At 40.0% G+C, this 17,688-nt stretch overlaps 1 protein-coding gene across 2 annotated transcripts; it reads right to left on the bottom strand.

Moving 5' to 3' along the window:
• Positions 1-613: 613 nt before the first annotated feature.
• Positions 614-10,360, bottom strand: vsx2 (visual system homeobox 2). Of its 2 annotated transcripts, none has more exons than XM_089004416.1 (5): positions 9,801-10,360; positions 9,401-9,485; positions 8,826-8,949; positions 3,648-3,828; positions 614-2,188 (listed from the first exon to the last, which is right to left on the bottom strand). In XM_089004416.1, the coding sequence occupies exons 1-5, from the start codon at positions 10,327-10,329 to the stop codon at positions 1,812-1,814; spliced, it is 1,296 nt and encodes a 431-aa protein (XP_088860542.1). In that variant the 5' UTR covers positions 10,330-10,360; the 3' UTR covers positions 614-1,811. The 2 variants fall into 2 exon arrangements, with proteins under 2 accessions (XP_088860542.1, XP_088860543.1); XM_089004417.1 differs by having other exon boundaries at positions 614-2,125; positions 9,801-10,353.
• Positions 10,361-17,688: the final 7,328 nt, after the last annotated feature.

Here is a 17,688-nt window from a genome sequence, read left to right as displayed (position 1 = left end):
ACATTTTTTATAATATATGACGTTTGAATGTCTTTTTTGATTGTTACTCTTTCTTTCGTGTTTGTTTGTATTATGCAGGTTCATTCTATCAACACTTTCGGCATCCTCTGAGACACTTAATGCGATTCCTGAGGAAAAGCTCATCTGTTTTAATTCAACGAAACGAAGGGCTTTCTAATCTAGAGAAGCTTCGTGAGCTAAACTAAGTGGCCTTCGGGTAGCTTGATACAAAAAGATATTTGAACTAGGAAGGGTGTGAAATCAAGTTGTCATTCTTTGGTGGGTGATAAGAGGATGGATGAGCGGTTTACGTGTTGGTTGGCTGTTAAAGTGATTTCAAATCAGACGCTTTCTGCTTGTGGCAGTTTTCGCTCTCTCTGGCCAGCCCCTCCGCCTTCCCCTCCCCTCCCCTCCAATGTCATCAGAAATTGAAGGCTCTCAACCTCGACGGATTATAGGAGTTAACCCAGGCATGCAACTGGGGTAGGGTGTGGGGGGGGGGTATGGGATTGGGAGGGGTGCTTTGCTAATGAGGCGAGGCAACAGAGCATCAACAAGTAGCTTCTGCACCAAGGGGGCGATTTGCGGCGTCAGACCAGTTGAGGCACAAAAAAAGAGTTTAACGACAGACACCAGAAAGTCACATTTAATAATAAAAGATGATTTCTTTTTGGATGCTTTGTGGGTGATACATTTGTAAAAGTGAAACGACTCAAATTGTCTCATGGGACACAACGGTTATATACAGCAGCTGTTCTCAAACCGAGGTCTGGGGACCCTGTGGGGTCCATTAGCCTTAACTTGGGGATCTGGAAAATAATTTGAGAAAAATATGTCAGCATTTTATTATGTGTTTATCTACATATGTCGACCAGTGTGCCAGTACATCACACATAATACATTAATTACTTTTCCCTACCCCCACATTGTGACACATCGGACAATCATGCTTTTCTTGTTCTCACACTTTCCCGTGTAGAGTTGTGCAGGATAGTCAAATTATTATCTCTTGGAGGCACACACCTCTGGTCAAAAATTTCACACGTGGAGATAAATCACAACTTTTGTAGCTTATGAATGGGCACCATGTCTTTGGCAATGCTCAGCACAGTGATTGCCTTCAACTCTCATTTTGTCACGCAGAAAAGTGTTAAAAATAATTCTGCACATATTGTCATTTTATTTATGGGGAATTAAATTTGCTATTGGCTTTCTTTTATGTACCGGTAGTTACAAGAGTGCTAAAAAATGTGGCTAAATATAGCATCCCGATTGTAAAGACTTGCTTTTCACTGCCTACAGCCGCTTTGATAGTAGGAGTATGGACCAGGTAAACACGGTACAATGGATAAATACAGACTTTAATTCAGTTGAATATGAGAAATGTCTTTCATTGAAATGGGTCAGAATTATTGTGGTTTAAACTCTCAAAAGATTAAGAGCAATCCCCATGGCATTTAGAGATGCAAACCGTATGAATGGTGAATCGGTTTAGAGATTATGAGGGGATTCTTCTATTTTGTTTTTACACTATCAGGCCATCTTGGACCCAATAGGTTTGACAACCCGTGAGATGCAGCAGAACACAGAACAACAATGCCGTTCCTCCCCCTTTAAGAGGACAGTTGGCGAGATGATTCACAATGAAATTGTCACCATTGAGGATGTAAAATGCTAAATATTTGGACCAAAAGAAAAAGTGCAATTGTATCTTCTGTGTAGTAATGAGTCATCCTTATGAGAGTCCAAAATACAGGCCGCTTTAGAAGAGCCAATGAGAGGTGAGCGCCCTGCATTTGAGTGTTGAGTCTTTAAGGGCTGTGCGCTTCCTCGGCGGGACTCCGAGGAGCACCGGTCTTCTCCTGCTCGTCCTTTTCAAGTCTTTCGTGACAGACCGTCCCGAGCACTTTGGCACTGTGCTCCTGTGCTTTGGCCCTCAAGGCAGCGATGCTGTTCTCTCTCAGTTCCTCTTTAGAAATAGCTGACTCGCCCTTCGGCCTCCTCTCCTCCACCTCAGTGTCTTCGGCCCTCGGAGAGCTGGGCCGCGGCGGTGGCGGCAGCTCGTCGCACTTGCCGGCCGCCGGTTGAGGGGGCGCCGGGGTCTCCATGGATTTCTTGTGCATCCCTGCAAAGAGTTGCGGGCATTCAGATTTAGAATCGCGTCTGATGATTGGTAAGCCATCTTGAACTGGAAACAGCAAGCAAAGAAGGTTGCGCTTTAGAACAGGATGTTGCAAAGGACAAGCTTGGAGGGTGAAGGTATTCAATGGAATGGAGAATGTGGAACATTAGGTTTTGCAGAAAATATTTGCTATGTGTACCATCCATCTCGTACTGAATTAAATGTTTAAACTGTGCATCATCTGATAGTGACTGGAATTACTTTTTTTCTAAATCTAGGTCAGAACATTTGTAAGGGACAAAGCTGTTACTTTCAGAATTTAAGTGATGCAGATTTGCATTTAACGTTTGTGTACCGTGTTTTCCAGTGTATAAGGCGCACCATAGTATATGGTGTACCCCTCATGAATGGTGTATTTTTAAACTTTTTCCACATATAAGGCGCAATGGACTATAAGGTGTACTTTCAATGAATTCAATAAAAAAGGTTTTTCAAATATAATGCACACCACATTATAAGTAGAGGCTGGGGTTACGCACTACTTCTTCAGGCATGAAATGGAGCCAGTGGCTGTTGACAGTACCGTATTTTCCGGTGTATAAGGCGTGCCCAAAAGCCTTCATTTTCTTCAAAAGATGACCCTGCTCCTTATACGCCGGTGGGCCTTCTGTGTGAAATAATATTGAGCCACAACAGGTCTCGCAACAACTGTCAGCTGCCACCAACTCCATTTTCCCCTTGTAGAGGAAGTAGTTCGTAACCCCAGCCTCTACTGTAGCCTTATAATGTGGTCTGCCTTATATTTTCAAAACTTTATATTCATATACTATATTTGGAAAACATTTTTTCATTCATTGAAGGTGCGCCTTATAGTCCGGTGCATCTTATATATAGAAAAAGCTAGAAAATACACAATTCATTGCGGGTGCACCTTATAGTCCGGTGTGCCTTATACACTAGAAAACAGAGTAGTTTCAAGACCTGTTGTGGCTCAATATTACTTCACATATAAGCCACACCTGCGTATGAGGTGCAGGGTCATCTCTTGAAGAAATTGAGGGCTTTTGGGTGTGCCTTATATATATCAGAAAATACGGTACTTTATTTTCAAACATTTATTTGGGTAAAATGCAATGTTTTTAAACGTGATGCATTAAATAATTGCAGTTTTTAATTTCTTGATTTTAAAAAAATAACCTGTTCAAACTGGGCACCATCATGGTTCTCCCCGCGCCTGCGTGACCTTTCTCCGTTTTTCTCCCACATTCCAAAACATGCACCATAGGTTATTGGTAGAAAGGAAGAAGAAAAAGCAAATCGAGCTTTTTGCGCATCCCCATGCAGGTTTAGAATGGCATCTTCTGATTGGTAGTTTCGTAGGATGGAAGCAAGGAAGGGAGGAAAGGAGGGTGGATGGAGGGAAATAATGATAATAATGATATTTTGTGTCCGTGATGGAAGCAAGGAGCGGTGGTTGACCACACGAAAATGAGGAATAGAAAGCCGAGCAAAGTGTTTCACTTACCTAGCAACCAGGGGGCACAGGACTCCATGATGCCATCCTTGGCCGACTTGAGGATGGACTCCGGCAGAGGGATGGAATGCCTGACCATGGCCCCGTAGAGGCCGTACTCGGCCATGACGGTGCTCCGACCCCAACATTTCTCTCTCTTCCTCCACTTGGCTCTGCGGTTCTGAAACCATACCTGAAAGAACACAAAATGCTTGTTACTGTACTTGTTTGGAATTGTTTATCATTACATTGCTTTATAGCGACAGCAATTTTTAGTTGATCAAAGAGAATCTTAACTCATTTACTGCCAGACGATGTGCAAAAATGTGTCCACTCTGGTGCCAGAGTGGACACAGAGTGTTTTTCTTTCATCAGAAAAAAATGAGCTAAATCAATCAAGTTATATGGCTCTGGGGTTATGTGAAATGGGGGTGGCTGTGCAAAATATATACAAGACATACATATTGATTTATATCGCGCTTTAACAACAGCTGAAGCTGTAACAAAGCGCTAACATGGACAAAAGGCAAATGCTGCCCCGTCGTGGAAAGGAAGAGCATCGCCAGTGGTCTGACTAGTGCTTTATCGGTACCCCCGCAAGAAAAAAAAACAAAACCAGTACAAATTCAAGAATGGCACTCCATGTCACACTTTTCAATTCACGAATAAATTCAGGAATGGCAGCAAATGAGGTAAGTTCAGTCAAATCTCCACTAACCATCAAGCAATTCACTACTTTACAATAAACAAGTTCTCAGGGTCAGGTCATAAAATCTCGATCGTATACACCGTTCATACATTAGCTATGTTGGATGAAGTAGCTGTACTTATTGTGTTTAATGGGCCCCAAATAAATCTCACACATACAATTCAGCATTTCACCTATTCGTATGTCAAGTCAAACTTATATTTACTCCAGTCTCATGATAACAAGTCAAAGTCTAGTCTTTCAGGGCGAGCAAGGCAAAAATCGACAACTTCAGTCTGACTCGAATCTACTCGTGTAACTCGAGTCCCCCAAAATGTGGATGATGATAAACTGTGTAAAACATGGCAATGATGATGCCATTTTCAATCATTACAGAAAGAAGCAATGTGAAACTCATTAACAAGGATAAAGAATTGTACACAGTGGAGTGGGACATAATGACCAATTACTCCATTCACTGATCAGTTCAATCGTGCAAAAATCAATAGTTGATTAATCACGTCTTGAAGCAATTGTGGCAAAATGGAGTGCAATACTTGGATGGAAACAGCTTAGGGGCTCCTGAGTCAGTTTAGATTGAGAAAGAGAAATTGACAGCCAAAGCATGCAGCATTTTCTGCTTCATACTTTTAATACTGAGATGCAAATATGAGTTCCAAACATTCAGGGTGTGAGTTCTCCTATTCCCATGTTGGAACTGTCCAATCAGATGAAAAAATCATGAAAATTGTCAGGGGTCAGGTCGATCTATCCCAATTTGCAAGGTGGTGATCGTGGTGGTGGAGGACCCCAAAAAGCAAACAGGCGGGAGGAGCAGGGTGTATTTGACAAATTCTATTAAATAAAGTCATCAGAAAGCAAATCTCGAACAAAAGTCATCAGAAGAAAAAGGTCCAAAGTAGCAAACAAAACCAGGAATAAAACATGACAAGATTAAACAAACTTGACAGGGTGAAGCAAACAATGACCCTACACCAAATGGTCATAACGGGGGTCATTTTAACTGCTACTGAATAAAACGACCAACACCTGTGCCGCTGCAGGCGGGGCCCGACAGAGCCACCCGTTAGTCGCAAACCGAAACGTGACAAAAATGAGTCAAACCCAGACCAGTCAAAATGGATGTAAAGTAAGAATGTTTCGAATGATTCTCAAGAAAAACAAATACTGTACAGAGAGACATGTTAAAGGTGACTTTATAATATTTGCGCACAAATCGCTAAACCACTGAAATACTTGCTTCAACCGAGCTAGGGTTGGCTCAAGGGGAGCGAGATACCCTGACTTCCATAACCCCAGCTACATTGTCCAGCTATTCCAAGAGATCCCAAAGTTCTGACTCCAACCTACAGATGTACGGTAGTCTTTCTAGCATGTCTTGATTCTTTCTCGATTGCTCTCCTTTTTGGGTTGTGAGTGGGAACAAAGCTTAACCAGTCATTGAGACCGTCCTCATTCAGCTCAGCTCTTTTTTTGCCACAACAGACCGAAGCAAAGTGGGCATCAGTACAGAGACTGAACCGATCCACCTGTAGATCTCCCTCCTTTCAATCCATTCCTCACTCGCGAAGCCCCCCTCAAGATCTTCCACTTGAGGGCACCTCACACTTTTACGACTGAAGAACATGTCTCCGATTTGAAGGTGTTGATTATCATCTCAACCGCTTGACATTGGGCTGGTTGCCGCTCCAGCAAGAGTTCAAGTCGGCAGCCTGATGGAGCTGTCAAAACCGCATCACTGGCAAAATGCTCAGATGAAATTCTGGGGCCATCGGACTGATGGATTTTCCAGTGTGAAAGAGACTTTTCGCTCTTGCATACATGTATTGCTTTGACATGATGTGTTGTTTCCAAGAAGTCTCTCAAAATGCAAAGAGCGGGACATCAAGCCCCTATTGTTTATTATCCGTCCAAACACAAATGGCAGCATGTTCCAGGTTGCTTTTTAAGAACATTCTCACGAGGATTACCCAATTATTAACCTAATTAATCTTTTTAAAATGTATTCGGAGCAGCTTGTGTGTCAGTCAGAAAATGGTCATTAATCCTTCGTATGGCGCAGAGCGCCAATGCATGCGTGGAACTGTCGCGGCTTGTAACTGAAGCGGATTTCCATGGGGAATGAGATTTAAGACAATCTCTTTTCGTCAATGAATTCTGCAGCTTCATGTTTTCTTTCAACATTCAGCTTGTAGCAGACTTGCAAATTTAACCTTGAATTCCCTGATCCACTGGTGAAAAAGACACTTTGATCCTCTCCTCTTTTGTCTGGAACTGCTTCATACAACAAAGAGCGGGCAGAAAGTGCTTAAGATTTAATAAGAGTCTGGTGTGTCTTTTGTATGCTGTGTCACATGATTTGTTATTTAGTTTTTGTTTGTATTTTTGACTTGAAGATGGTGTATTTATTTTTCTACTCTTTCTTCCTTTCCTGTCCTCTTCCTTTCATCTTTGCTGCTGTGAATTGTAAATTTCTCCACTGCAAGACTACAAAGGCTAATGCAATCCAATTCAATTGCATCAGAGAAAGGGGAATGTGGAACTTTGACTGCGGTAAATCTCATATATTTGTCAAGTTAGTTTTTGACTTCAATTCCTTAATAAGTGTGGCAAAATGGAATCATTTTGGATTGGATTGGATTGGATTTGCCTTTATTAGTCTCGCAGTGGAGAAATTTACATTTCACAGCAGCAGAGTGATAAAAGGAATGAAAGTAGAAAAACACAAAATACATGAGCTGCTGGAAAGGCAGCCACTCTCGTGGCGCCTCCATGAGATTTTCAAGATCAGCAGCACCTCTTCTGTAAAAACTGTGAAAATATGGTAAACACATATACAAAGTCCCTCACTTGCACTGTTTTACTGGTTCATTTTAAAATATTTACAGTTTTGTCAAAGACTGATATTTTGGGTATTTCTATTCACCTTCAAATGGCCAAACAACTAAAAACATTGGTGACATTTTTCTTTTAGAGCTGTTGTAAGATTTTTTTTCAAAAGTCAAGTCTATGCCTTGGTTCCACAGAATTTGTGTGAACAACACGACTGTACGATGACGTCTAAGGTAAAAACTTGACGTCAAAGGGAGCCGGAAGCTGCTTCCAGGAGAAGAAACTACCCTGGGGCACACCGACGTCTGATTGAAAAACAAGTTAATTTCAGGCTTGATCGATGGTGGCCAGGCGGGCAAATATCACGGGAAATTAAACGAGCGAGACTCCGGGGATCAACACGATTGACCCGTGCTAATAAATTCAATGTAGTTATTTCATTTGAGCTCCGCACCTTGCGCGGCAGCCCCCATACCCAGCCTTTTTGATTTAACTAATTATGCTCCATGAGCAAAAATTGGGTATTAATTTTTATTTAGCATAGGAGCTGGCCACATTGTTTATTTATTTATTTATTTGTGTGTCTATTTGCATCTGGTATTATTTATTGGGAGATGTTGCGGGGCCTTAATGAGAAACGAGATTAAAAGGCGGGCTTCTGCAGCAGATGGATGGTGCAGGGGTCACGCCGCAATCTTCTCCCGCCTTGATCGCTTGATTAGGTCGTTAGTGTCTGCTTGCCCACAACAAATTGTTTCACTTTCCAAGTGAGCCTGATGAGAAATGATGTGTCCAGGGCTGGGGGAACGCAGCTCTCTGAGAGATGAGAAACGTCAGCTTGCAAAATGCACGGGGAGGGAGACCGGTCCAAAATCTGGCATTTTGCCTCTACCCCAGAACATTTGGTACACTAAGATCAATTTTACGTATCAATTTTACTCAAATAAATTTTGGGATTTTTGTCATTGTTGCACTTGTTGTTTGTACCTCTCGCATACTTAAAAACAAGAAAAAAACGGCAAAAATATTGGGAACAGTTGATGCAAAGGACGTACAACAACCACAACAAAGGTTAATCAAAACTGACTATAATGCTTTGAAAGGTAGATTTTAAACATCAATCGTATAATGTGTTGTGAAAGCTACTAATTCAGTGTTGTGTAGAAGAACAATCATTTGGTAATCACCAATAATGCATCAAGATTTTTCTTGTACACCCTATTTACATGTATAACACACACTTGCACACATAATGTATTTAAATGATTCATAAAGCAAAATTCTCTCAGGTTGAAAATAATTAATCAATAAAAGAATCACAATATTCATGTTTCTAATATACTATATATGAATATATATATCTATATATATACTGTATATCTATGTACTATATCTATATCAATATATACATCTATATACTATATCTATATCAATGTATATCTATATACTATATCTATATCAATATCTATCTATCTATCTATCCATCCATCCATATATATATATATATATATATATATATATATATATATATATATATATATGCTTCTACATGCTTTGAGAGGGGGTAAATAACGTTGCAGAATTAGGAAAACATTATTTATTTTCGTTTTGGCCTGCGTGTATCTTCGTTGTGTGTGAGTGAGTCTGACCTGTATTCTGTCTTCGGGTAATTCTGTCTTCATGGCCAACATCTCTCGTGCGTACACATCTGGATAATGGGCCTCATTAAAGGCCTTCTCCAGCTCCTCCAGCTGGTACGAGGTGAATATGGTCCTGTTTGGACAAAAATACTACGCTCAATTCATGCACAAACCGCCCACATCCCCGGTCCTATTTTAATTGAACTGCATGTCAGATTTTTATTTTCCAAAATTGAAACACTTTAAAATAGATTTGGGAAACAAAACATGCCGTGACCTAAAGCACCACATGGAATTAAAACAAATATTTACCGAGGGGGGAAAAAGAAGAAGAAAAAAAAACGATCATGCTTGTATGATCGATCTAAAAAAATGTTTCCTGCTTCGCCCGTGTAAAAAGAGACGATTTTCCCTATTATTGTTGAGAATTCTTTATGGCACAAGAAAGGCGAAATTGATTGAACAGTACACAATTTTAAATTCAACCCAGAATTAAATTGCCGTTCTAATATAATGTTTTCGTTTGTTTGTATTGTGTTGTTTTATTTTTAAAGCAGATTTTGCAGACTGAAACCATCACTGACCTGTGACGTCTTTTCTTGCGTTTCTTGCTCTGGGCTATCGAAGACTTGGACAATTTCCTTTCACCAGAAGACAAATCCTCGGAATCTGCACAAGGAAAATGACAGTACTCCATCCATCCATTTGATCACACTTGAAATTGCGTATTTGCTTCGTATTTTTGAGTGGGAGAAAGGAAGGGGGTATGATCGACAGTGTGACATATTAATGTATAGTACATATACAAATTAAAGCATAAGCCCGATTCTACATTTCGCTACAATGTGCGTTGTTGTGTTTCCATGGTGGTGTCAGTGTTTCTTATATTATCTTGCATGATATACATGCATGATTTCGAGGGAAAATATAGATATCGATACAATATTTGATATCTAGCATGAACAAACGAAAGGAGAGGCTGACCGGAGCTTGCAGACTGCCCAGCGTCCATCCGCCCTACAGAAGAGGTGTTGTGCGGCCGCAAGTGAACATCCTGCGGTTCCAGCACGCCCTCCAGAAAGGCGGGTTGACGGTAAAACGCCGGAATCCCACCAGGGCCGATTAATCCCATCCCGACACCCACGCCGGCGTGGCCCAGCACGGACCTGGCCGCGATGAGATGCGTCCCCGCAGACAAGGAGCTCAGCGGGCTCCGAGGGGCCACGGAGGGCTCCTTGTTGAGTCCCAGGATCTCCTGGATACCGAAGCCCGTGCACCTGCTGGGCGGGTGGATCACGGTGGTCTTGGGCGGCTGCGGCTGGTTGTTGATGCTGCTGCCTCCGTTTGCACCCAGAGCAGGTCTTCGCGTCTCCACGGGGTTCAAAGTTGCGGACAAAACTGCGCCTTGTTTGCCCGTCATGGTGGCTTGGCTTGGGCTGGAGTTTGTGTGTTTTTTTACTGGACGTAACAGGCTGTTCCCCGGTGCATGGCCCTCTGTGCACAACAAGTGCATGCGGGGGCTTCTTCACAAAATGGTCCCTTTATCCAACAGGTCCAGAGGCAAAGCCCAGCAGCCAATCAGCAGCGAGGATTCAGGATTCCCGCGGATCATCATGGATGCATTTTTAGACAAACGCCCTTTTCTCACACACACTGATAAAATCTCATGACTACAAACGCACGAGCAATTTACGACAGGAAATAGTTTATCGTTTAAAATTGGGTGTATTTAAAAATCTTCTTTGGGGCGAAAAGGAGGGACAGACAAGTTTTCAACAAAACACTCTCGTAATGGTTTTCATCGACGCGTAATTGATATCCAGATGTTGTATGTGTGTGCCTCTGCGTGTGTGTACGCGTATTAGATATTCATCAAATGCAAATAATTAAAGGCCTTCCACAGAACAAGACAGGTGGACCGACAACGTGGCGTCAGGGTGCTTTTTGAGCCTGTTTGTTGCAAACGTGGGCCCAGCAACGTTTGGTAGTAATCCTACAGCAGCAGATTAAAGAACAGGCGGAAGAGAGGAAGATGATACATATGGCGGCTGGGTGGGTAAAAAGGATGGAAAATGGCCACGCCACGTCACATCACATCATATTAAATAAATAAATAAATAAATAAATAAATAAATAAATAAATAATGCAAACACAAGCATAAATAGGTGTACTGTCTCGAAATTTGGAAGCAAGGTACCACAATTTAACTTGTCAAGCTCACAGTCCTTTGTCAAAAGTGAGTTAAAAAGGATGAAAAAGGCCAAGCCACACCACATTATAAAATGAAGAAAAAAAGAAAAGAAATAAAATAAAGTAAAATAAAAATAACGACAATAATAATAATAATAATAATAATAATAATAATAATAATAATAATAATAATAATAATAATAATAAAAAATATATGTGCACTGTATAGAAATATGGAAACATGGTGGTACCATTTAACTCATATAGTTGACAGTGCTGTGTGTCATCGTGGGTAAAAAAGGATGGAAAATCGTAAAGCCACATCACATTATAAACTAAATAAAATAATAAAACTAACCATAACAATAACAACAATACTAAAAATAACAATAACAACAATAACAACAACCATAACGACAATAATAATAATAATACGCATATACAAATATGTATACTATATTTACATTTGGAAGCAAGGTGGCGCAATTTAACTCATCTAGCTCAGTGTCGTTGTGTCAAAAATATTTATTTTTATAAAACATATGGAATAAAAAGTAGTCGATTTTTTAAACTTGTTCCATCATCAAATATTTACACCAAATTGAAAAAAACGCAAAATAAAATGAAAATAGGTCTTGCAGAAATATTTCAGTAAAAAGAATCCAATTTTCAAAGGAAAACAAACCCTAGCCCATTCTTTAAAAACAGTCACATTATGAGCAGAAGGGTGAGCAACCTGTGGCCAAAAATATTGAAAACCTTCAAAGAACTTTTATAAACTGCTCAAAAAATAAGGGTAACACAAAGTTACTTTGTGCTGTTTAAGGGTTCCCTTTACTTTTTTTAAGAGCAAGAAAGAGATTGAGAGAGTGAGAAAGAGAGAGAGAAATTGTGTAATATAAATATATGTTTTCTCTTCAACTTTTCATATTTTTAAAATATAGTTAGAAAGTTGATTGAATGTGTCACTCTACCTCGTGCAACCTTGTTGTGCACGTGATCATCCATTCATCCATAATCAAAGCAGTTTATTCTCATGAGGATCCCAGGTGCGCTGGAGTCCATCCCAGCTCATTCCGGGCAGTGGCGGGTTACACCCTGAACTGGTTGCCAGCCAACAACAGGGCACGCAAAGTTGAACAATCAATCATTCACACCCACAGTCACACCTGGGGACAATTTGTAGTTCTTCCATAACACCTAGCATACATGTTATACAGACAGTACATGTTATGTTTTCTATCTATCTATCTATCTATCTATCTATCTATCTATCTATCTATCTATCTATCTATCTATCTATCTATCTATCTATCTATCTATCTATCTATCATGTATACTATATATATATATATATATATATATATATATATATATATATATATATATATATATATATATATATATATATATATATATATATATATATATATACACAGTGAGACCTCAACTTACGAACACCTTATATTATGAACTTTTCATCTTACGAATGTCAAATTTATGAAAATTGAAACTGGTAATAAGCTATTTTCATATTTATCATAACTATTTTCATATTACACACCCACCACGGCTGGTCCATCAAGCGCACGACCTTCGGATCTGGCGGAGTGATCTTCGGCGGAAGCACACGACCGAACAGCGCTCCAGCCGGCGCTACTTTCCACACCCCCTCTCATTGAATGCACATGTCGATCGCCTACTTGGAGCTTTTTGCTGATAATTTTACTATAATGGGACCGAAAAAAAACCCCACCACAGGCTCGTGTTCAGCCCAAGAAGACACAAAATAAAATCACTGCGGCTGAGAAGAAGGAGATAATTTTAAAAACACGAACGAGGTGTGCATTTGTGTGATTTAGGTGGAGCACGGCTATGCTAAGTCAACCATTCTCCGGAACAGAAAAGCCATCAAAGGTGCGTCTGTTGCAAAAGGTGTTTCCGTGCTCTCAAAGCGACGGTCTCGGGCAATCGAAGAAATTGAAAACTTCTGTTAATTTGGATTAATGAAAAGCAACTATCCGGCGTCAGCGTGAGTAAAGCTATTTTATGCGGGAAAGCACGGCTAATTCACGCAGATATCGCCATGCGCCAACCTGGAAGTTCGGCTCTTATTGACGATTTTAAAGCCAGTAACTGATGAATAAATGTGCTATTGTATTGTAATGAAAGAAATACACTGCATTGTATCATAAAGTCACTTTATTTACATTTGTGATGGTCATTTATGGCTTGATGGAATGGCGTTGGAGGTCGAAGGTCAAAGGGAGTTGCTGTTTGGAAAGAGAGGCACATTACATGAGGACTGTAATTAAAGAAATAAAATGTGCAGTAAAATAAAGTTTTATTTACCTTTTTGATGGTCGTTGATGGCTTATGGAAGGAGAGTCACCTTCCATAAGGACTGTTGGTGCAGTTTGGTCGTGTGCTTTCGCCAAAGATCACTCCGCCAGCCGTGGTGGGTGTGTATTATGAAAATAGTGCTTATTATAAAGTTTAATTTTCATAAATTTGACGTTTGTAAGACGAAAAGTTTGTAAGATAAGGTGTTTATAAGTTGAGGTCTCACTGTATATATATATATATATATATATATATATATATATATATATATATATATATATATATATATATATATATATATATATATATATATCGGATATATCGATAGTCCCGGTTATATCGGTACTATTTCTATGCACGCACGGAGAAAATTACATGCAAACAGGGTCGGATATATCGATAGTCCCGGTTATATCGATATTTTTTCGGACTCCCTTGAATATCGATATAACGAGACTTTACTGTATATATATATATATATATCTCATCTCATCTCATTTTCCGTACCGCTTATTCCTCATTAGAGTCGCGGGGGTTGCTGGAGCCTATCTCAGCTGTCTTCGGGAACGAGGCGGGGGACACCCTGAATTGGTTGCCAGCCAATCGCAGGGCACACAAAGACATACACAACAGTCACTCTCACACTCACACCTAGGGACAATTTGGAGTGGTCAATCTGCCTGCCATGCATGTTTTTGGAGTGTGGGAGGAAACCGGAGGACCCGGAGAAAACCCACGCGGGTCCGGGGAGAACATGCAAACTCCACACAGGGAGGCTGGACCGGGACGCGAACCGGCGACCTCTGCACTGTGAAGCCGGTGTGCTAACCACTCGACAACCGGGCCGCCCTATATATATATATATATATATATATATATATATATATATATATATATATATATATATATATATATATATATATATATATATATATATATATATATATATATATATATATACAGTATATTTATAGAGATATACACACTGTATATAGACAGTAAAACCGCTTATATCCTTATTTGCGTTGCAGAAGGTGGTGGAGCCTATTCCAGCCGTGTTGTGGGAATAGACACCCTGAACTGGTTGACAGCCAGCAACCAGCAGGCACACTAAGACAACTAGCCATCCGCTCTCACATTCACACTTTGGGTCAATTTAGAATGTTCAATCAGCCTGCCATGCATGTTTTTGGAATGTGGGAGGAAACCGGAGGACCCGGAGTAAACCCAAGCAGGCCCAGGGAGAATATGGAAACTCCATACAGTGTGAGATGGTGGGATATTTTCATTATGTATTACTACTACCATGACAACTGCCAGTAATAACTCAAATAATAATAGACAATACGTAATTTCATGTATTATTTTTCAAATCCACTCTATTGCCAATTAAAGCACGTTGGGCCCAATGACTGCAGTAAAACATGCCTCCTAATGTGTTTTGTCTTGTCAGTGATGGACTCGTCAATTCTTTGTTGGGAAAGCAACCTTTACTATTGAGAATTAACAGTGCATTTAAATGCATGGTAGAGTATTTATTTACTGTCATCTTGACCTCAGGTGCACCAGCCTGTTGGCATCCATTGCATACATTAGCATGTCATCTTAAGCATACAACTGATAAAGTGCAAGACTGACGTATAGAGTCATTGCTGCATGTACATCTGCTGATCCACTAACAAAGTCGTAATTCACATCAAACATTTGGAAATGAGCCACTGATTTGGAGGCAGGAACATAGTGTTGCGTCAATTAGTGCCGGTCCTGTTGAAACTAATTAGGGCCTAGTTAGTGGAAATGCCATTAATGAAGAAATCAATGTTATTAGGATATGCTAATGACATATGCAGCCTGTTGGGATCGAGCCATTTATTAACACGGAAAGAGATGGGGGTGGCTAGGCACTGACAGTGTTAGCTGCTGGTCACTCTCTGGCTAGCCGACAAAGAAGAGAAAATGTAGATTCTTGTGATTGTCCTTCCATTTTAACATGCATTGCAGTATTCTTGGCTCCCTTGACATTCTGACACAAATAATGTATATGATATACATAATACAAAAAATAATAATTAAAATAATACAATTAAAATATAATTACAACTGAATTCAATATGAAAAAAAATATGTCTTTTGAAAACAATTTGAGCCTCTTACAGTAATTATCAATCAAAATCATTACTTTCAAACCATGGTAAACAAAGATGCTAAGATGTACAGGTATAGTATTTTACCAAGTGTCCAAGTCGATTCTGAACCATGGGTATGCTTGTTCATTAGACCAGGGGTGCACATTACGTCGATCGCGATCTACTGGTCGATCGCGGAGGTAGTACTGGTCGATCGCAGCGTGACAGTAAAAAAAAACATTTGTCAGCCTATCAAACGTCCCGTCACTTGATTGACATACAGGGCAACCATTCAGAGCTGAATTTTTACCTTTAGGTCGCCGTGCATGCGTAAACAATGGCGCTAAACGCAGCCAAATTTACAAGCTAGTCAGCGAATTACCTCCGATTTTAAGCCCTTGCTAAAACATATGGTGATCAAAATGAGTGAGAAAGCGGGACCAAGTAAGGGGGCAAAAACGTATTACTTTCATACGGAATGGGAAAATGTGGAGCAGCATTTTCGGACTGTTCATGGAAAATACGACATTGACTTCCCGCCGAAAAGCCAGCTGAGAAAGAGAACGTTGGACGAACTAAAATCCCAGTTGTCCGGACAGCAGTCATTTTTCACTCAACATACTTCAAAAGCGAAAGCCGCCACCGAAGCATCGTTCCGGGTGAGTCACGCCATCGTTAAAAACAATAAGTCCTTCCAAGACGGAGATATGGTAAAAGAAGCATTCGTTGAAGCAGCTGACTCCTTGTTCAGAGACTTTAAAAATAACGCAGAGATATTATCTTCAAAGCTCTGCATCTGTCAAGACATACAGTTACACGGCGCTGTGAAGCCATGGCTGAGGATTTAACCCAGCAAATGTGGAAAGACATCGGAGATTGTGAGTGTTCTCACTGCTGAAGTCCAGGGCTCATGGACAGTTCTGTAACTTACTCACACAGGAAAAGTACCCCAACATGAGGAAATGTGCTACCTCCTTGACTGCATTATTCGGCTCCACTTATTTATGTGAGTCAGCCTTTTCCTACATGAAGATCATTAAGTCCAAATACCCTTCCACCATGAATGATGAACATTTGGAAATGTGCTTGAGGCTGCTGTCGGCACCTACTATGCATCTCTGGCTGATTCAATTCAGTGCAAGTCACCAAAGTAAACTCAGGTAATTACAAAAAAATGTTAATAGTTATTAATTATGTTATGTATATGTAGTTATTATGTGTGTTGTGCAATATTGGCTTATTCAGTTATGCAAGGTACATCAACATACATTGTATATACAAAGAATCCTTAAAACATTTGAAAATAATTATGTTTTGCATTTTTGTCGTGGGTAGATCATTTTGACTTGGTAGTTTTTATAAGTAGCTCGTATGCTGAAAAAGTGTGAGCACCCCTGCATTACACTGTTACGGAAGAGGATTAGGGCCTACACTGTCGTCTAGTCAATATAAATTAAACTAAATGTTCAGGCTTGCGCAATACAGCCATATCACAGTGTATGTTGAAAATTTAACATTAAACAAACATAAATCACTTGTAACTGCAGTAAAGCATGACGGGAAAGCCGCTCCGATTACTGCTGCTGTCATAAAGTCAGCGTGTGTCCGCTAAAAATGTGATGAAAAGACTTCAGAATAAAAGCAATAACGGGAAGTGCGCTGTGAGCAACCTATTTGTGTTGCTGGCCCCCGATAGGTGGGCGCAATCAGTTCATGGCGTACCCCGTTTAATATCCGAAGACAGCCGGAATAGGCACACCCTTGTGTCGAAAAAAATATTGGGAAATTGATGGATGGATTGTTTTACTGTCTGTCCAATTAAGTGTCAAATGTCTTAGCTGGTGTTATCTTTTGTTTTATTCCTTTTTGCTCAGTTGAATTATTATCATCTCAGATTTGGTCAAATGAACACCAGTCGTGTTCTTGTCATTAATTTCATTAATTAAGTTTATTAACTACTATATGATTGTCAATGAAGAGAATGCATTGATATTATCGGTGATGTGGGATTTTTGTCATAAAAGCTAACAGAAACTGATCTTAGCGCAGCATTAAATGGTTGATAAAAGTTGCTCTCTGTGATTGGCTTTCAGCTATCAAATGCAGATTAGTGTACGTAGAAGCAAAATATAACTAAGGATAGTACACAAAAGCAAAGAAATAACAAAATAAAAATGAATGATCTCACAAATTGTCTTGTATCGCATGTAAT

Source organism: Hippocampus bargibanti, linkage group LG09, assembly GCF_051943395.1.
Source record: "Hippocampus bargibanti isolate YZ-2025 linkage group LG09, ASM5194339v1, whole genome shotgun sequence".
In the NCBI taxonomy this organism is placed as follows: Eukaryota; Metazoa; Chordata; class Actinopteri; order Syngnathiformes; family Syngnathidae; genus Hippocampus; species Hippocampus bargibanti.
Note: the sequence above shows the minus strand (reverse complement) of the source record. Positions and strands in the feature narration are given on the sequence as shown.